Source organism: Musa acuminata, chromosome BXJ1-8, assembly GCF_036884655.1.
Source record: "Musa acuminata AAA Group cultivar baxijiao chromosome BXJ1-8, Cavendish_Baxijiao_AAA, whole genome shotgun sequence".
In the NCBI taxonomy this organism is placed as follows: domain Eukaryota; kingdom Viridiplantae; phylum Streptophyta; class Magnoliopsida; order Zingiberales; family Musaceae; genus Musa; species Musa acuminata.
The window spans coordinates 51,320,770-51,340,998 of NC_088334.1; the positions used below are offsets into that span (position 1 = coordinate 51,320,770).

Here is a 20,229-nt window from a genome sequence, read left to right on the forward strand (position 1 = left end):
AATCTTCCTCTCTTCAGGTTTTATATTATTTGCAGAGCAGCCATAAACATCATGCAAGACTGTCTTGATAAATAGATCTCCTCCCCCCTCAGGACTAAAAGACCTTTTCGGGATGATAAGATGTGAAAGAATGTTTATAAGCGTCCTCTTCTTCCTCTATGATTCACATCCGATAAAAAGGTACATGCATGGTGGTCTCACCTAATTCACTCATCTTCCTTTGCCAACACTAGACTACCAAGAAGAGCCCATGTTTTATTGAAGGTGCAACTTACCATCCAATTCTATCCGGCTACACCCACTCACTTTGTCAACACCTCTTTCTCTAATCTCTCTCCTAACCTTCTCCACAAACTCCCATTTCCTTGCAGATGCATAGATATTAGATAGCAAAACATAGTTGCCTGCATCCTCTCGTTCCAGCTTGAACAGCTCTTCTGCTGCAAACTCCCCTAGCTCAACCCTTTTATGGATTCGACTTGCGTGAAGCAGAGCCCCATAGACGCCAGCATGTGGCCTCACGGGCATAGCATCGATCACCTTCTTCACTTCGTCTAATCGCCCGGCTCGACCCAGCAAATCCACCTTGCAAGCATAATGATCGACCGTAGGGGATTCGATCATCTCAAACACCCTGCATCCTTCCTCTGTTAGACCTGCATGGCTACAAGCAGTCAAGACACCGAGGTACGTGATGGCATTGGGTTTTATACCTTCTTCCATCTGCCTCATCAGTGCAAGTGCTTCGTACCCATCGCCGTTAGCTGCTAAGCCTGAAATCAATGAGTTGTAAGACGACACATCCCTCTTTGGCATTTCCTCGAAAACTCTCTTAGCTTCTTCCAAGCTTCCGCAACTTGAGTACATGAAGATGAGTGCATTGTATACAGAAACAGTCAGTTTGATTTGGTTCTCCTGCATGTAGAGTACCAACCATCTTCCATGTTCGAGAGATCCCAAATGCCCGCAAGCAGAGATAAGACTCGACATCGTAACTTCGTCTGGCACCAATCCCTTCACCATCGTCATATCCCTAAAGAGTTCCATAGCAAGACCAAATCGACCATTCTGCGAGTAACCCGAGATCATCGTGTTCCATGAGATCACATCCTTAGCTGGCATGCTGTCAAACAGCTCCCTTGCTGCATTTAGATCACCTTCCTTTGCATACGCGGCTATCATAGCATTCCAAGACGCCGAATTCCGATCTTCCATCTCGTCGAAGATCATCCTTGCCTTCACCAAATTTCCACAACTAGCATACATGTCGATCAAGGCCGTCTTGAGGAAGCAATTCATGGGCACCTTCCTCTCCATAATTGTACTTGCTATGGATTCGGCAAACCTTATATCACCCTTTGCGGAGCACACCGCAATGATGGAGACCCATGTGGTCTCATTGGGACGAACTCCAGCACTGACCATTTGGTCGAACAGTCTCAACCCTTCATCCAACCGATCGTTCTGCACATAACCCGATAGCATTGCATTCCACGAGACAACGCTCCTCTCCGGCATCCAGTCAAAGAACCTCCGAGCAGCCTCCAGCTCCCTCAGCCTTGACAGCCCGGTAACCATCGCAGTCCACGAGACCACGTTACGTTCTGGCATCAAATCGAACGTTCTAAGCGCTTCCTCCTTGCGGCCCCACTTCCAGTACCCCGATAGCATGACGTTCCAGTCCGCAACCGCTTTCTCCGGCATTTCATCGAACAGTCTTCTCGCGGTCTCGACGGGCCCGTGATGAGCGTAGGAACTCATCACCGCGTTTCGGACGAACAGATCCCGGTGATGACCCAGCTTCAAAACGAGGCTGTGGGCACAAGCAGCTGCAGGGCCGAGCGATTTGATCAAAACGGGGAACACGGAGGGTGCGTGCGGCGTGACGGCGAGGCGGGACATCCGGCGGAAGAGGAAGACGACGTCGTCATGGGCGCCAGAGCGGGAGCAGATACGGAGGATGGAGGCGAAGGAGCGGGCGTCCGGGTGCGGAATTGAATCGAACAGGAGGCGAGCATAGGGCAGAGGGGCGCCGATGCCCGCGCAGTGAGCGACGAGGAGGGTAGCGGCAACGTGGTGCGAGCCATCAAGGGGTGTTCGGCGGATGACACGGGCATGAAATTGCTTGAGGTGGTCGAGGCTTTTGATCCGACCGGGCGGTAGGGCCGGATCGTGAGACATGCAACGGCTAAGAGCACGAAATCAACCGGGAAGTGATGTTGGCAAAGAGAAGTAGTAAGGTTATATATATATATATATATATATATATATATATATATATATATATATATATATATATATATATATATATATATATATATAATTAACTAAAATAAGTCACCATGGTCTTTTTTCCCTTGTGCTCAACAATGTCATATCATATGCTATGATCTAAAAATGCAACCTAAAAATGAAAATGGATCCAAACTTAGGTACAAGAAACAACTGAATCATTCAATTACATCAACTGCCAAGAATCCATCAGTACAAGGTTACATACTAACAATAACACATCAATTTCTACGGCAAAATCACACTATAAGTCATCGACGGTAAGTTTACCATTCAAGGGTAAAGGGAGAAAAAAGAATAAATAATCAAACAGATTCAGAGGACATCGATAAACAACTAACGAGGAACCTTCACACGATATGTTTGTATCAAAAGGATATAACCAAGCTGAGCCTTAGGGTGGGTGTCTGGCCTTTTTCGATGATCGCAACAAGAATGATTAGTAGGCCATGAATATTGGCATTGAGACCATGAGTTGAGGTTGGATTAAGCACCAGAATCTTGAGTCATCGACCTGTTTTTGCCCGTTTCATACCCGTGCTGTTGAATGGGGATAGGCTCGGGCTCAACTGAGGGCTCTCTTCCCGCAAAGTGCCGTTCAGAATGGCTAATTCCCTTAGCTGTTGCTTCTTGTAGTAGTCCACGGATTCGTCCTGAGGCATTATATGTTAAACATAACGAACCGACATTACAAACACAAAGGTTTTGATTTGTACCACTGGCTTTAAAAGATCTTCCAATATTGCCACAGCTTGATTTAAACGAGCATCGATGATGTCTGCTGTAAACTCTGCCTCGACCAGGACATGTAATGGCTCATTCAGGTGCTCGTATCCGGGTTTATCTCTTAGTTTGTCTTCCTACAGAAAATTCAAGATTTTGGAATCAACAGATAAGGATATATTGCCCAGCTTAGAATAAATATCCATTACTTCTTCTGGAAGTGATGCTTAGAATAAAAGTTATTTTGATGTACAAGATTAATGCCATTCGAAAAGAATCTGGCACAAGAGTCCTGATATAAGCATCCAAAAACAAACCATTTTTTCAGAAATTTCATGCATTGTATGCATCATGCACCAGTATCATGGCAACCATAAAGAACAACTAAAATTCTACTCCAGGTAAATCTGAAGAAAGGAAGACAAGACCATATGTCATCGTCTGTAGAAGACTTGGTTTCCTCAGACGGTCATAAAAAGTCACTGGTTACATCAGAAAATATCAGTAGAATAGAAGGAAAAGACAATCTTAGACCTCCATTAGTATGGAAAGTGGCATCAGGAGCTCATGACTACAGAACTCTGGAAACGAAACAAATGATTCATAAGTTGCAACAGATTAGAGTGACAGACAGGTAACCATGATGCTAAAGTAACCATGAGAAAATATCCATGTATTTCTATTCCTCAAAGTCTCACCATTTTATATATTGCACAAAGAAAAGATATCTCCTAACTGTAGCTTACCCTTAAATGGTCACTGAGAACTTCCAACATGACCATAGGTTGGCAAGGACAGCCAGAGATAACTATTAAATAACAAGGTTTTCCTTTGTATGTACAAAATTTATGCGAATATGCATCTGTTTGGTGCAATAAGTGTTCATGGTTATGCCATTAATCTTTGTGTTCCAAGATGGTCTATAGATATCCAAGAAGAAAGACATAGTCAGTTAAGGAACTAAATAGTATTTATACTAGATGATGGTAGGTTATGTGATGACAGGACATAAAAATTGGCTACACCAATAAAGCAGTATCTTCACACATAAAGCATTCAAACCTAGAGTTGTTAGTTCAGAATCTTCAGATCCTAACCAAATCCCAAGCAACTCAAAAATAGCTAGATTTGGTTAAACACAGTCTCCTGAAGCCTCAAAGTAACTGAGGAATGAAGCACTTGCAGAGCTTTAAAGATAACAACAATATAGCTAAATGTGATGCATGATATAAAACAGGGTATACAGTTTCAAATGATACCGCCTGGTACGGGCGGTACATATCGGTCCGACAGCTTATCGGTATGCGGACCGCCTGTTACTGGGCGGAACACTTAAAAGCGGCCCGTATCGGACGATACGGGGTTATATCGGGTGGTAACGGTCGAAATTTCGATTGTTACCACCTGACACAACTCGGTAACGGTCGAAATCGACCGTTACAGCTTGGTAACAGTGCTCCAATGGTCAAATTAACCATTGGAGGCATTTCTCATATGTTTTTAAACCCTTTTTCTCCTCTATTTCACTCTATTTTATGGAGAGTCATACGGGCAGCAGTAGTACGGTGATAGTTGGTCATCCTTCTCTGAGTAATAGTATGATACGGAGCAGCATATCAGTAGCGAAAGTACAAGCTCTGACATTCACCAATATATGCCTCAGGAGCTGCCTCGGACAAATGTGATTCATGACGATCAGCCTACGATTATCACCACATTGATACATCAATGACATACGATGTATCAATACACTATGTCGTGTGATCAATTTTAATGATTGGGTTCAACAAACATATCGTATTGATATGCAGATGTATAGGATTGAGGATCCCGATCCATCACCCGTGGAGGTCTGTCGTTCGTTTTGATGGTAGAATCAACAATCAGGTATATTTGCATATGTGATTATTTAATTCATTTGAATTTTAAAGTTTATATTATAACAAAATAGTCTAACAATTCAAATGAGTTTTCTATAGATATTTCAATATTTACATAAGGACAATTCGTAATGGACTGAAATATGAACTTTGCACATGACTTCCTCAAAGCCCGAAAAAGATATGTGATGCTATTCTTACCTAATTTATATTGATTTTGTTAAACTTATGCTATTACTATATTTATTTCTAACTTAAAAAATCCTATCATAATTTTTTTTTATTTTCAAGTATTTTTGAAGGGTTTTACCCCTAAATTAGGTGTACCGCTAGATATATGGTACTGTATCGTACCGAGCTAACCTCGAAACACTGGTATGGTACGGTATTTCAATACTTGATATAAAATAAAGAATAGTATTCGGGAAAACTTTTAGATGGCTGAACTTTTGATTGCAAGAGAGATCAGAACCATTAGAATGAAATTATGTAGTTTTTTGCTGTTTAATGAAACACAGAGGACCAGGAATAGGTACCATGATTATCACTTGTAATAGAGACTCCAACAAAAGCTGGAGTAATGTAAAATCCAATGCAGCATAGACTGAAGAAAAAATAACAACAAGAAGTCACTTGCACCAGAACAATAGAACAGACTAAGTTTGGTATGTGCTTGGAAGATTACAACTAAAGAAGAACACAGATCTGCAATGCCAAAGGACAAAATATTTATGCGCAGAAATACCACGAAAGTGGATGGCTTTAGAATTTTTTATGGTCGCCCAATGAAAGGGAGGTGGAAAGGCAATGAGAAATGGACAAAACATCATTGGGAAGTTCAAGAAGATCTATATCTCGTAAAATGAATATGATGACTTTGTTCAGGGTCCAACGGAAACAGCAGAGAGCAAACTTTGCCTATTACATAGTCCAACTACCCTACTTTGATATTTTCTCTAGCGGCATACTTTACTTCTTCCTCAAAAGCCATAAGTTCGATAAGCGACATAAAATATCAATACTAGATCATGTTTATCCACATTTGTTGACTTGTTCACAATATACAATTGTTCACCAATGATAGATAGCTACAGGAAAAAAATCATTTTCTGATTGAAACAACCAAGGTATTATATAAAACAGTACATGATACTGTCATAATTAGATAAATATAAAAAGGAGAGATGTCTAGAAAAAATTCATAAGCAAGAGGCCCTTTTTTTCTTTGGCACTGAATTTACAAGAGTCCAAATTTCATCATAATCACTAATCAAGCCATACCCCATTTATAAGCAGTTGGCTGTAGATCACACTTCTAAGTAGAGAAGGTTCAACAGAAGATTATATGTCATCTATAAGGAAGATTAAAATGTGATATTTATTTGTAAGTTATGGTCTATAATCTAAAAGAGCACTTGGTGCCCTACCTTCACAGAATCCTTCACTGAACCCCGTCCCCGTATGTAAACTCTGCACTGAGTTGTAGCTTCAACTCTTTTCAAGGAGTTTCCTCTAGGTCCCAATAAACGGCCAACAAAATTAAACTAAGTAAAAAAAATGCAAACAGATTAGTCCAAATCCATGTTCCAAATATTAAACTGAAAACGTCGATACAGTTTACATACATTTGGATACTTGTCAACGGGAACATCTAGCCTTATGACTTTCTTCACGATGGGGCTGGTACTGACTCCAGGAATTCCATTCCAGCCTGCAGTTGACGTTTGAATGGCCCCCATTCTGTGGAAGTATCCATTTTCCTGCATACAAAAGTTGCATTAACATAATCTATTAGTAAATATTTAAATATCATTTAAATAACAACCCCAGATAATAATAAAACAATCTTATAAAATTACATTCTAGTAACAGAAACATTCTACTTAGCTTTCCTCAGAATTAATTGGTAAAAATAGGTTGATGTATTCCAACATAGTGACAGAAAGTCAAATTTATTTCCTCACTTACTGATTCATAGTGCATCATAAATGCTGTTATTGATGGATACATTTTGACTAAGCAAAAATCATGGAATCAGATTTTTGGGGAAGTATGCGTCTCAACAGCTCATCTTAATAATAAGAAGGATAAAAAATACAATGTATATATGTATAAATATATAATCCCATCAGGTTGACAAAAACCCTTGAAAATGTGATCGTTGAACAACTTAACACATGAGGTGTCATATTCTAATGAATGTCCAAATGAGGATATCTGTGATCACTTCTAAACCAACCGCTTGCCTTTTCTCTTCTAATCAGCCTATTTTGGGCTGGTGATATGTTAGTAAAGGAAGTTTTTAGCTTACAGGAGGCAAGGGTTAAAACTTGTGGAAATTATTCTTTATAACTAATTCAGTTGGTTCGGAGGATTAGATCAAAATTGATCTGACCAAGAATTTTTTTTTTGAAGTAAAGAGATGCATCAATTCAAAATGTTACCATACAAAATATTAGGAGGCGGGTCACCTCTCCAAAAAAATGAACTAATCTGTCTACCAAAATTGGCTAAATTGTGAGCCAAAGAGTTGTTACTCCTGCTGATGTGTCCAACCAAGATCTTGAGGAGGGAGAGAATACTGTCTCAAGATTCAAAGAGTAGAAAAGTATCAATCTTGGGTGGACCCAGGGGTGGATATCCACTAAATGTAATGAAGCCTAAAAAGCTGGAATTTACCTGGAATTATCATAATCAATAAACAAGATGCGAAAACACTGCCAAGATACACCATTAGCAGTGCTACTTGGAATTCTATTAGAATGACAAAATTATATTACATACATTTCATGAGTCAGATACACGCCATGAAATGGACATGCATCACACTCTGTGCGCGAGTTGGATTCAAAAATATGTATAACTACTATGACAATGGTAGAAGCAAGGATTGATGAGTATGAGATCCAGCTTTTGTGTGACAATTAATGGGTTCATAGACAGATAAAAGGACCTCACAAATGTTAAGCTGAATCTACTTTATTCATTTCTCCTTCTAACTTGCTACTAAGTCACACTAATCGTTCTGCAGTATTACTACGGGGAATAATCCTTTTCTTCTTTCACTCCTTAATTTGAGATTCTTTTTCTGAATTCCAAGAACTACTGGATCCAACTTCATGGAGTGATAAAATCCATATACACAATTCAAGCATTAAACAAAAAATATTTGCTAAAATCTATCATAAGAAAGAGAAGAAATTAGTTATAATAGGTTAGAAACTCTAACAATTCTGTTTCCTAGTAATCATAATATTATTTATTGCACTTATAACAAACTTTCACTCTGAACTAAACAGGTATATTGATTTAAATCTGGCATCACAAAACACTAAACACTACCTTATCATAGTCACAAAATCTACCACTACTCTTTAGGATAGAAAGCTCAACAATCATTCTGAAATCTTAAAACATATTCCTACCCGAGTTTAATTATCTAGAGAATATTATTAGAAAATACAAAAAGAACTCAAAAAATTATGATGATTATCTGATTGATGAAGATATGGATACAATCTTGCCACTGATCCCAAAGGTTTCAGCATTCCTCAGATCTCTAAATCTCTTACAGGCTGCTTTTATGTAAGAATTTATGTAGCCAAAATCTTGTCTATTGATTGCTACTTAAATCAGCTCCTGAATCATACTAAGATTTTCTAGTTGACTTTCTAATGCTCCCCAAACCAAGTCATGTAACCCAGTGCACGAGGCTCCAGCTAATGTGAGGAGGATCAATGTATGCAGCCTTATCTTTAAATATTTAAAGAGACTATTAATAATATTTACCAGGTCATGTAAAGTATTTAATAATATTTTAGATGACCATAAAACTAATGTTAGTTTTAAACTATTAGTTATTTATTTACCTAATTTGCATAGTATAGAAAAACCACATAAAGAAAAGACAGACTAAACGTCAGGTTCTGGTAATCGATAAAACCATCCTACATGGAGTTTAGATGCTTAAATAACCACATAAACACAAACAAATCCGACTTTAAGTATCAGGCAATACAAAATCATCTTGTATGAAGGCTAGATGATTAAATATAGATTTAAATAAAATTTCCCCAACAATACTGCCCCTCATCCCAGGAACCCAACAAACAAGTAGAAGTAATGAGCTTAAATATAGTTCCTAAATCAGAACTCACAAATAATGAATTTAAGAACAAAGGAAGAAAACAAAAAGCGTAAAGATTCCATGTCATGCTAGATAAACTAATAATGAGGGTTGCATTATGGAATTTGAGACTTAAATGCTAAATCAAAACAATACTTTATAGAAAGGTAAAGTGGTGTCACCTCAGCCTGCATGCCCGACCAACCCTCCAGATCCATTGGTCCACCATTTGATGGGTGTCCAGCTAATCTTAATGGAGAGCCATGCTCAATTCTCTCAGGATCGACAAATGCTTGGTTAGGTGCTAAACCAGAAGCCCGCATAATTTCTGCAACATCAATAGTAACTCATGCATCAAGGTCAAAGACATTCTGGAAGTAACACTTTTAATCATGTAGCACATGAAGAAGATAGCATGAACTATATTGAAACTTATTTACCAGCACAAGGTCATCTAAGATCAAATGAGGAAACCAGAAAAAAAGGGTTAGGGGTTTATGCACAAGGTCAACACAGCAAGTCCCCCAATTTCAGTAATCAGAGAACAAGACCATATCCGATCATCATTAGAAGCATCAAGTACCAAATCATTGTCCACCACTAAAAGTTGAATACTTTATTTTGTCTGAATTAGGGTCTCAACAAGATTCAAGAGCTGATGCAGATCAGTACACCCAATCGTTCCAAAAACAAGATACATTGAACACTGGTAAAGACAGTGCAGTTATGAAACCAAATTATTAAATAAAAAGGCTGCATGTTACTTAAATGCCCAAAGCAAATTATGCAAAAATGTCATAGTCACTTACAGTTGCAACATCAAATAATTTCATAAATTATATGATCAGCTCATTAAGAAAAATCAAAGGAAACACTTACCAAAACACAATATGTCAACCCGATTAATGGATATAATAAACAGCAGTCATATGATCGCATACCTTGGTTTAAAAGCCTGTTGCAAAATGGAAGTACTTGCATGAATGGCCCCAATTTCTGCCTCTCAGCCAATAATTCGGCCAAATATCTGCAGAAACAACAATTATTCTCTTATTATAGTAAGCATTGGAAAGGTCAAATAGCAAATCACATCTGAACCAGTAGAGGATGTTACAAATTTGAAGTTGACACATTGGTTTAGGATATATGCAGAGTAAAAGCTTAGTATGTGAAACATGGAACCACAAGAACCATGTTTCAATTGAATCACGATCAAGAGAACTTGTGTTCTAGTAGTTGCCAACTTGCCATCAGTACTAACCGATACAATTTGATAGTTGTACACACGGCCGCAAGTAAAGTAGACAACGATTAGTATTCAACGAGAACTACCATTGAAGGATGGCCAGGATTGGTTCTTGAATTCACTCAATATCATGCGGGACAAAAGAATTATGTTTGACAATCATACAGTGCGCAAACATGGAATTGCAAGACACTGCAAATCGTGAAGCAAACCTGTTTTCCGCCTCGAGTAGATGATTCGTCACATACATGTAAAGGCCATACAAGTTCAAGTAAAGAAGATCTATTCTGCAGCGAGTTCTCGGTTGAGCACTCGAGCAAACGAGATCGCCAAAAGCCCCAACTCAGAAAGAAAATTAAAGGTAAAGAAAAGAAAGATCCATCAATTACATCTAAGTCCAGTTAGAAGAAGGAAGATTATGCGCCGAAGTTAGCAACACCCAATTCCATAGCAAGATCCAAGTCAACCAACCAAGAGTCAACTCATGAACAGCACTCCACAGATCCCCAGCTGAATCAAGAACCACAGGACCACCCCCCACATGACACTAGTCAAACGGAACGCAGCAGGGAGGAGGAGTTGCTGACCTCTCTCTATCGGAAGACGCAGGAGACCTGATGGAGTGGTGGGGGGAAGGCGATGAGTGCACACCGGAAGGAGAGTACTGGAAGTAAGCAGGAGATGGTATTCTCTCATCCATAGTCGACTCCCCGAGCTTCCACCCGCACAACCAAGATCGAGGGGGGTGGCAATCAGGAGAAGAACGACAGGCTGGGCAGGGTTGGCAGAAGGTAGGCTGCTGCTCTTCTCTCCCTCCCCGGGCTTACAGCCAGAGACAGAGGGCAGATGATGAGAGAGAGAGAGAGAGAGAGAGAGAGAGAGAGAGAGAGGCCCAAAAGAGGGCCTCGGATTCCTTGTCTTGCAGTATATATACCACTTGGAATGATTGAGAGGCTTCCTGCACCCCCTTTTTTACAGATCTCTGTGTCAGATACGCTGTCGGCGTTCGCAGCTCTCTCAGCTGCTGTGCTGGCTGTGCGTGGAACCACACGAGGGTTCTCCTCTGCATCACAGCCGTCCATCTGAGGCTTCTCTCATGATGGTGAGCCGTTGACTGGATATTTCGGAGGTCAACAATTTATTTGCTTCCAAAATGGTAATGATGTGCCCAATTTATTATTGGCCATTAATCGTAATTAAAGATGATATTATTTTTGGTAAAAATGGCTCAGCCGTTAATATCGGAGGAACAGTTTCGTAAAAGGAAATCGAACTGATCAACTCCAATCATTCACCGTCACAGATTATCTCATTCTGCGCACATCGCGAGGAATTTTAGATGCTTTGTAAAGGTGGAAGATTCGTGTGATCGAGTGTGAATTTTTAATATATGAAGATGGAGGATGCAGAATCCCCAATTGTCGAGCAGATTCCACACCTGCAAGCACGAGAGAGGGAGTAAGGATGAGATGCGACGACAACGATATCAAAGCTTTCTGGCCTTCTCATCGGAAGAAGACGGTCACAAAGCAAACACTAGGATCCACATGATGCATCAGAAGGAGAGAAACACCTTGCGCTGATGAGCCCAAAGGCCCTTGACTTATGCATTCAAAGCGCTTGATATATTGCCCCACATAGCTCAAAGAGAGGAACAGCATCGACCTCGGAGCTAGCCAAAACCACGGCTTGCAACAAGGTGCAGCTGAAGAGGATAGGGTACCCAGTCCAACTGACGAACCTGCTCAAGAAAGCCAAGGAATCGTTAGTGTTGTGTGATGCTGATATCGGCGTCGTCATCTTCTCAATGCAGGGTCAAATCTATGAACTAGCCACATCCGGGCACTTAATCTATTCAGAACATTGATGACATGTTTCACAATCATTCAAGGACAATGGAAGGTTTGATTGGGAGGTACAAGGTGGTGTACTTGAGAAGTTCATCCAACTGCAGGTGGTGAGACAAACTGACTCTTTGGGTAATTGATAGCATGTTAAATATGATTTATAGACAATGATTCAATTGTGCCATAAACAGCAAGGCTCTTTGAAATACATAAGCTATATGTTCCATCTTCATCCATTAGCAACATAGATAGCAGATATCTTTTACTTCTTATGACTGTCTGTCATCACAAAGAGAGAACCATAGAACTGCTTTGAGGTTATGGCTTCAGTTCTAATGGTTTGACTTTGTCTTCATTTCACCAGGAACCTCAATTACAACAGATATTCAAGTTGAAGCATGAGATTCTTCTTCTGCACAAGAGTGACAAGGTAATTACAAAGTCAGATGCATCGGTGCACATCATATACAGGTACATTTCTATGTTGTTATTTATAAATATACTTGTATTGCTATACAAATCTAGAACACATCCGAAAAGGCTGTGATCATTTGCAAATAATTCTTTTTTACTATTCTCTAAAAGAAAGGATATACAAATTAATGTCTTGGAATCATTAACTACATTTTCTATCTTTTTTCAGAACTGTGTTCCTATCTAATTTATTATACTGACAGTCCAGGTAATTATCATTACCCACAAATTCAGTTTCTGCATTGAGAGTATTCAATTAGTTTGATAAGTTCACCATGCATTAGCTTGAGTTTTTCTTTTCTTTTCCCTTTGAACTGTCATACAGAAATCATCAAGGTTCATTTTGCGCAATTGAATAGAACAATATTTATTTCGTATGTGTGTCAAAATAAGAACTGCATTATTAATATTCTCTTTTACGAGTACTTTGAGTTGTGCAGCTTGTCAGCCAAGTTCTTGTTTCTTATAAAAAGGATTATTTCTTTTTTTGCTCAAGGACAATCAATGTATTATTCATACAGGCACATATAATGCAGTCCCTATACTTGTAGTGTTTGATGATGAGTCCCTACAGAATTATTATCTTCATCTGAATGTTGTATTTCTTTTCTTCTTTATGCATGCTTCCAATACATATTTCTGATTTTTTTTTTTTTGCCTCTCAAAGAAGCTATCTGTAAGCATATCAATTAATCTAAAAATATGTACACAGTCGCCATGACATTTTACATCTATAATTGAAGGATATGTTTTATGACAGATACATTGGAGGGGAACTGCTGAATGTATGAAACCGGATGAAATGCATATATCTTGGAAAGGCATCTCAACATGAATGTGTCATATCCATGATGTAAAGGTTAGAAGAATCACCTATTTCTTAGTAAAATTTTAATCATACTTACCAAGCATAAAATTGAATCTGTCTTCATTGAAAAAAATGCAAATCATGTTTCAACAGGTCCAGTCCCTGAAGATTAAGGTAGCAACTTCTGCAATAGCTTTAGTTTAAGACTTCAGTAATAATCTGTCTAATCGACATAAACCTCAACTTTACCACTAATTAACCTCATATTTTGAGGACATGCGTTACATGTCATCTTGAATAAGCTAGCCTTCAAATCTATCCTTTCAATAATTTGCTTATAGATAGGATCAGAAGATCGTAAAAATTTTGACCTTCGGCTCCGCATTGCTAATTTGTTATGCAGAAAGTGATACAATAATGAATCTTTAGCATGAAAAAGTGACAACAATGTAAATGCATGTATTGTTTAATGTGCAGATACTGGGGGAACAAGGACTCTGTTATGCAACTCTTATGACAGCTAACATTCCACATCCACCAAATATACAAAATGAGTATTAGGGCAGAGGGAATTGAAGGGCCTGCAATGGGTTTTCCTACTTAAAAAACTACTAGGATTGGGTGACTTTGTAGGATTGAGTTTGTCTATGTTATAGTCTTCAAGCAGCCATGTATTAGCTACTCTACACATGAATCACTCATCTACATGCTTCTGTGTTATTCCAAATATACAAATGAGTATTAGGGCAGAGGGAATTGAAGGGCCTGCAATGGGTTTTCCTACTTAAAAAACTACTAGGATTGGGTGACTTTGTAGGAATGAGTTTGTCTATGTTATAGTCTTCAAGCAACTATGTATTAGCTACTCTACACTTGAATCACTCATCTAAATGCTTCTGCGTTATTCCAAATGCTTGAATGTCCCGCAAACTGTGTTCTAAGCTTCTATTATTTCAGTATTCTGTGCTGTCTTCTCTACTCTGATGGATTGATGTCTTGATCCAGGTCAGTTTGGAAAAGATTTGATTTGTCATAGTTGCATGTCTTCCCTACTCTTCATCTCACAACTTGTGGGTGAGTATTTGGTTGCTCTAGTATACTGTGTAAAGAAATGATACTTCTGTTAGGATATATGAGATGGTTTAATTGCTCATAACCTATCAGCTTAAAGCTTGCCATTTTTTCTTTTTTGAATTTTACATATTTGTATTTTCTCTAAAGAATGTATAGAGTAGAAACTACATCATGTGTACACAGACCAAACCATGCAAAATTTGATGTTATTATTATTATTATTATTTTTTTTTTGCTGTGCTTTGATGAGCTACAGTTGGTATGGCTTCCTGAAAATTCTCATCTTTGATTCTTTCTATGATGGTGCCTTTTTGGCAGGATTCCTTCTGATCCTTAGATCCTCCACATCTCACTTTCATCGTTCGATATAATTTTATTAATTATTACTAAATATGATCCTCAGTAGCCAATTTGAGTTTAAAATCATAAAAAATTCTAAATATCTGTATTACTCCGCCTCTTTTTCTCCTTTGCTTCAGTCATACTAAACATTTTTTCTTCTTTTTTCTAATTTCCTTTTCTTCGTCGTACTAAACCTTTTTTTCTTCTTTTTTTCTAAATTCCTTTCATAAAATGTTTCCATCTTCGTATAATATATAAGACTATGTATATTGATCTTTTTTCACATTTATGACATGAAAGTAAGATGTATACTTCCATTCTAGTGATGATTCCAAAAGAAGCCTCAATCCAAAGTTTATACTACAAAAATGTTGTCTTGCTTATTCTCGGTCCATTGCTTGACCCTGCAACACTACATTCACACTTCTGCTTTATTCACCTGTACAAAATTGTAATGAAAAATCACAACGTTGACTTTTCCAGGTTAATATTATCCTACACTCTGTTTTCCGGTTCATCTTTAAGCAAGGCCATCTTTAGTCAACCTCAACATGACTTCTGGCAACTGAGCTGGTCCATGTGGATTTCCTTGAAGTCGTTGGCAAAGGCAGACCTCTTTCTTCATGTTCCATCAAGAAATCTTGTTGACAGAGTAAGCTTACAAGCCAATAAGGAATAAAAGAACAAGGAATGATAAAAGGGTTGACTGATTAGAGATAAAGATAAAGAACAACAAAGGGCTATATACAAAAAAGATTCCATAAACAGATTGGTATACACAAGCATCGCCTATTGATGAAGTCAAACTGCCCCTGATCAACTTGAAGAGTGTTGCAACTGTTTCAGTAGGCATATGAACATATGCTTTCAGCATCTTCAATAGATACCTTAGCATAGAGACTATCATCCAATCCATTTCAAGAAGACCTGTCAACATAAAGAACATATCACCTTCTAGCTAATCACATTACATGTTTCAATGTATGATAGAAATTTTTTTTCCAAAAGCTAGAGAGATCAACTGAAGCAAATTCCTTTCAAACCTCAGCTTCGAAATAAACTTTTGAATGTACAAGGTAGCAAGATTTAAACCATTATTGTTTAAACCATTAACAAGATTTAATAGTTAAAATGCACTCCCATTAACCTATTGTAGACACCCTCCGAAGGAGGATGTTGAAAAGGAAACTTAAGATGCATAGGTGGCACCTTTTTCATTGTTAGTGTCCAACTTGGACAGCTGGGACAAGATTTCAACTTCAACGATATTTCCAGTATAGCTGCCATATCTAATCCATACATAGAAGGAGCAAAACGTCACGAAGTAACTAAAAAATAATCACCTCTCTGAGCTATTCTGTATGAAGAAAGACAGGTAGAAGAAAGACTTCAGAATCCCATTACTGTTGAAGTGAGGTTGAGTAGAGGATCCAAGGAACTAGGAGCAAATTTCCTGGCAAAGAGGAAACATACAGATGTCGGCCTCGAGTTATACATACATGATGTTCCATTGTTTCTAATGGACTGTATAAAATCAGGTGTAATATTTGGAGCACCATATGTTGCTGGATGGGGCCCTCCCCTTGACCAATCAACCCAGGTGATGGTTCGATTTGCATTTAGGGACCCATGGAACATGTTTAAGAAAGTCGGTATATAGTGCTCATCAGGATAGCATGAAGGCTTGCAGTATTTACTAAAAATGGAGTAGTACTTGTAGTCTGCTACTACATTTACAGCCAATTCGCGGTTGAGTTCAAACCACTCAGATCCTTTTCTCCACTGGTGGAGCTTGATTGTGGGAAACATGTGACGGCTATAACGCCCACGACCTTGTTGTGAATTCTCATCATAGGATTCGACGAAGCTGTGAACAGAGTTTATGAGGTACTCATAGACAGTAGGGAAATTGTACACAGGAATGCAGCTCTCGGAGAGAAGAATAAAGCGTTCATTGGAGAAATCCAGCAAAGCATTAGCCAAGAGACGCTTCTCTGCATCCACTAGCGTCACTGATCCCCATGAAACCTCCTGTAGGAAGACCATAGAGAAATATATAAGCATGCTATCAACATATGAAGCAAGGAAAACAACACATCAATTTGAAAAATGCTTCTGTTGACTATGCAAAAAATATTGACATCAAGTTGTACTGTTGTTGAGGATCTCTTCCGATTTCATTCCTTTTAATATTTTTAATTTTAAAATTATTATTTAAATAATTAAATATAGGAATTCCATCAATTCATAAACTGATAAAGTAAAGATTCTCAGTTGAGTACAAGCAGATTAAGTTTTTGCAAGTAAAACTTGAATAAGTTCATCATACTATGTCGGAGAACTTTGTATCAGAATTATGGATATCCAAAAATGAAAGAATGAGGATCTCACACAAAACCCTTGAGAGTCTATATGTAAACATTTCGAGAATACATGTGCAAGAACCTAGCATGGCACAGTCATCCCCTATCTAATCAGTGGGTCAACCGTAATGTCAGAAATAAAGCATGACAAGGAACTCCGAGAATATTAATGCCTTCAAATTGACCAGCAACCAGCAAGTTCTATTAAGAATATGAAGCTATCATCTCCCAAGTATGCACTAACAGTGGGATGCATCACGTCTGCTATCTAAATCATTCACACAAAACAACAATGTACAAGAAGTATAGACAAGAACATAGAATTATGTGTAACCTCGCTGGGGATCTGCCGGCCATAGAAAGCTGAGCTTTCTGGTGCGTTGAGTTTGTAATCTGGGATTGTGTGCACGTAAACTGAATACAGCCCCTCATGGCCTTTGAAGAACCTGTCCCACAGCCTTGCTAATGGCAAGGGTCCCCTGGTCATGAACATAAAAGCCACCTTCGGCACCCTCTCAAATGGATACTCTTTCATCTTAGGTGCCATGGACACCCTCCAGAAGAGCTCTTTGTCTGACATGCTATGCATCAAATGTGCCGGACTCAAGAAACCCTTGAAGCTCAAGCTTGCCTTGTCGCAGTTGGTGGTGTACATTGTCTTCGGAAAGAAGATATCGGTCTGTGAATTGAAGGACCTCGTGAAATGCGCGCTTAATGACAAGCCTATGATAATTCCCGCCATGAAAATGACCAGAAACGAGACAAACTTTATCAACCCGATGGACCAGCTGTTTCTTGGGGTCCAAGTGGAGTATTCAGCCTCCTCTTCATCTGGCCTGTTCCTCGGCTTCATCTCTCTTTTCTCAATCACCAAAATTGGTACTTTTTCCTGTCTCAGCGAATTACCTGCCAGCCAATGATCAAATGAAAAGCCGAAGGAATAGACCAAGATTGCGAACAAAATGACAAGAGGAAACAACGAAACCACCAAACGTAGAAACACCAATTCATTGGAATCATCATCGACCAAACCTATAACTCAATCCCTGAATCCTACGGAAATTTCCCTAAATCACGAAAAAGATGCAGTCTTGCTAATGATTAACCGGCCAGAAGCACAAATACAAGCAAAAAGCACAGAGAATGAATAGGAATCCATAATTCGACCTCCGCGCCAAAACTTTCATCCCTACATCAGTCGAAATCCGGAAAAAGGATAAAAACAGTTCCACCGATACCCCACAAAAAGCATCCATCGCGAGAGGCAGGTTGAGATCGAACGTCGAGAAGCTTACCTGGAGAACGATCCAAAAAGCTCCTCCTGGTCCTGTCTCGCTTCCACCACCGGCCCCTCCCTATGCAGCGAATCTAGGGTTGTCCGAAGCCCAGCCCTCGCAACGGACGAATCAATGGCCGAAGAATTGGAAGCGCGTGGAGGAAGGAGGGAAGGTTAAGGGTAAAAAGAACTCATCTCGTTGGCGTCCCCATCGATCGATCGATCGATCGCTCTCAATGTTTCCTCGTCGCGGGCGGCACAGGATAAGCCGAGTCCAACCCGTCGAGAGACGAGGCGGGGAAGAGGGAGAGAGAGAAGGGTCTTCTATTGGAAGTCGTCGTGGGGCCCAAAGAAAACCGGCTTCGGGTGTTCGTGTGGGCTCGCGCTGTTGGGGTGTGAAAATGACACAGGTAGTTTCTGCGACCTCGCGCCGCACTCGCCGTAAGGAAGCTTATTCACCATCTAACCAATCACGAGCTGCCACGACTTGTGCTTTCAGCTTAGCCGTGTGGGACCTACGAATGGGGTTACTGTGACCGCTGCGTTATTCCGAAGGGACGGCAACTGCTTGCTTTTATGTCGGAGGAGGCGAACGTGAACGGTCCCACCCGCTTTTCTGGTGTAAGACATGCATGCCCTAGTTTGGAACAATAAAACGATATTACACGAGTAAAATCACATTTAAATAAAGAAGAAAAAAAATGATTTTAGTTTCTATTAATATTTTTATTTAATTGATTGAGGCAATAGTCTCTTGAATTCAACTAACAAAATCTAAAATATGAGTTTTTACCTACAACTCGGTTACCATGACATGGCACAAAATCTATTTCCAAGGTAGATGTTGTGTATGTCATCATCACTAGAAAGAACAGAAATATGTGTGACATCTCTGGGCCAGCAAATGATGAGGAAATCTTTGGCACTGCCATATACAGAATGAAGATTTCCGAAGCATACACTCCAGCAAATCTTTGACCACTGTATGCCTTTCCTCGTTGCAGACTACTCTTTTTCTTTTCCAACCAAAGCTTACAGGACTTTTCAGACATGACATCCATTCCCAGTTCTCCACCAAATGATCTACCTTCTCGGGAGAGGCATGAAGTCTCATTCCTTGAGAAGGCAATTGCCAAATGAATGCTAACACCAAACTGATAGCAACCCATATGTTAAATGTAGAACTGCAGAGATTGTGGTTGCTGAAATGTCAAATTAAGTGAAATGAACTCTCATATCTGCAAGCTAAGCTTTTATATCTCTTCCACTTCTCGGAAAAGGAGAGGCATGACAGTGTCATGGATTCAGATGTACTCACATCTCTCAATGAGTTGCATCACTCGGGAGGGAGACAGTGGCTTTCTCGAGAGAAACATTGCTGAAGACTGCAGTACATGAACAGAATACACAATAAATGCATCATCATGAAATGAAGCACAGTACAACGACAGTCTACAGTACAGTTAATTCTCCATCTCTCTCTCTCCCATTAGAGGTTTAATTATCATGACCCACGACGGAGGAAGGAAGGAGAGGGACAGGGTTTGAAGACAGAGGGGGGCCATGCTGTCCACAGCCACCTTGGGGCAGGGGAACCAGCCCGAGATCTCAAGGATCCAGCATTGTCCCCGTCGTGTTCCATGGATCACTTCATTTGCTGCGTCTTCTTCGTCTTGGTTAGTAAATCATCTTCTTTCTCTGCTATATAATGCAGTAGTAGACCATCGAAATTGTTGCGTTACTCTTCTACCTGCTGGTTTTTACCCAAAGGCTGCAGC

General features: G+C 39.5%; 3 protein-coding genes and 1 long non-coding RNA gene across 9 annotated transcripts; 1 reads left to right on the forward strand and 3 right to left on the reverse strand.

Annotated features, from left to right (window-relative positions):
- Positions 1-230: 230 nt before the first annotated feature.
- Positions 231-2,211, reverse strand: LOC103995708 (pentatricopeptide repeat-containing protein At1g14470). 2 transcript variants are annotated; one of them, XM_018829886.2, is made up of 2 exons: positions 714-2,211; positions 483-634 (listed from the first exon to the last, which is right to left on the reverse strand). In XM_018829886.2, exons 1-2 carry the CDS (start codon positions 2,179-2,181, stop codon positions 621-623), a joined length of 1,482 nt encoding a protein of 493 aa, XP_018685431.2. In that variant the 5' UTR covers positions 2,182-2,211; the 3' UTR covers positions 483-620. The 2 variants fall into 2 exon arrangements, with proteins under 2 accessions (XP_009414643.2, XP_018685431.2); XM_009416368.3 differs by having other exon boundaries at positions 231-2,211.
- Positions 2,212-2,433: 222 nt separating this feature from the next.
- Positions 2,434-11,158, reverse strand: LOC103995707 (KH domain-containing protein At1g09660/At1g09670). Its single transcript, XM_009416366.3, has 7 exons — positions 10,855-11,158; positions 9,963-10,048; positions 9,204-9,349; positions 6,521-6,655; positions 6,323-6,439; positions 3,009-3,152; positions 2,434-2,945 (listed from the first exon to the last, which is right to left on the reverse strand). Exons 1-7 carry the CDS (start codon positions 10,965-10,967, stop codon positions 2,799-2,801), a joined length of 888 nt encoding a protein of 295 aa, XP_009414641.2. The 5' UTR covers positions 10,968-11,158; the 3' UTR covers positions 2,434-2,798.
- Positions 11,159-11,292: 134 nt separating this feature from the next.
- Positions 11,293-15,423, forward strand: LOC135588708 (uncharacterized). 5 transcript variants are annotated; one of them, XR_010476422.1, is made up of 5 exons: positions 11,293-11,986; positions 12,081-12,224; positions 12,479-13,447; positions 14,402-14,470; positions 15,296-15,423. It is a non-coding gene; the product is annotated as an uncharacterized LOC135588708 (long non-coding RNA). The 5 variants fall into 5 exon arrangements; XR_010476421.1 differs by lacking the exon at positions 15,296-15,423 and having other exon boundaries at positions 12,081-12,246; positions 14,402-14,803; XR_010476423.1 differs by lacking the exon at positions 15,296-15,423 and having other exon boundaries at positions 12,081-12,221; positions 14,402-14,803.
- Positions 15,424-15,535: 112 nt separating this feature from the next.
- Positions 15,536-18,745, reverse strand: LOC135588706 (glycosyltransferase BC10-like). Its single transcript, XM_065080973.1, has 4 exons — positions 18,471-18,745; positions 17,510-18,081; positions 16,156-16,843; positions 15,536-15,739 (listed from the first exon to the last, which is right to left on the reverse strand). Exons 2-3 carry the CDS (start codon positions 18,026-18,028, stop codon positions 16,202-16,204), a joined length of 1,161 nt encoding a protein of 386 aa, XP_064937045.1. The 5' UTR covers positions 18,029-18,081; positions 18,471-18,745; the 3' UTR covers positions 15,536-15,739; positions 16,156-16,201.
- Between the last annotated feature and the right edge of the window lie 1,484 nt (positions 18,746-20,229).

What these genes read in the sequence shown, in the direction of transcription:
- LOC103995708 (XM_009416368.3), bottom strand. Translation starts at nt 2,181, where the DNA reads ATGTCTCACGATCCGGCCCTACCGCCCGGTCGGATCAAAAGCCTCGAC.
- LOC103995707 (XM_009416366.3), bottom strand. Translation starts at nt 10,967, where the DNA reads ATGGATGAGAGAATACCATCTCCTGCTTACTTCCAGTACTCTCCTTCC. An exon ending in GCGTCTTCCGATAGAGAGAG is followed by an intron (nt 10,049 to 10,854) that starts GTCAGCAACTCC and finishes TTGTTTCTGCAG; the next exon opens with ATATTTGGCCGAATTATTGG. An exon ending in CCGTTGACAAGTATCCAAAT is followed by an intron (nt 6,440 to 6,520) that starts GTATGTAAACTG and finishes TTTTTTACTTAG; the next exon opens with TTTAATTTTGTTGGCCGTTT.
- LOC135588706 (XM_065080973.1), bottom strand. Translation starts at nt 18,028, where the DNA reads ATGAAGCCGAGGAACAGGCCAGATGAAGAGGAGGCTGAATACTCCACT. An exon ending in GCCGGCAGATCCCCAGCGAG is followed by an intron (nt 16,844 to 17,509) that starts GTTACACATAAT and finishes GTCTTCCTACAG; the next exon opens with GAGGTTTCATGGGGATCAGT.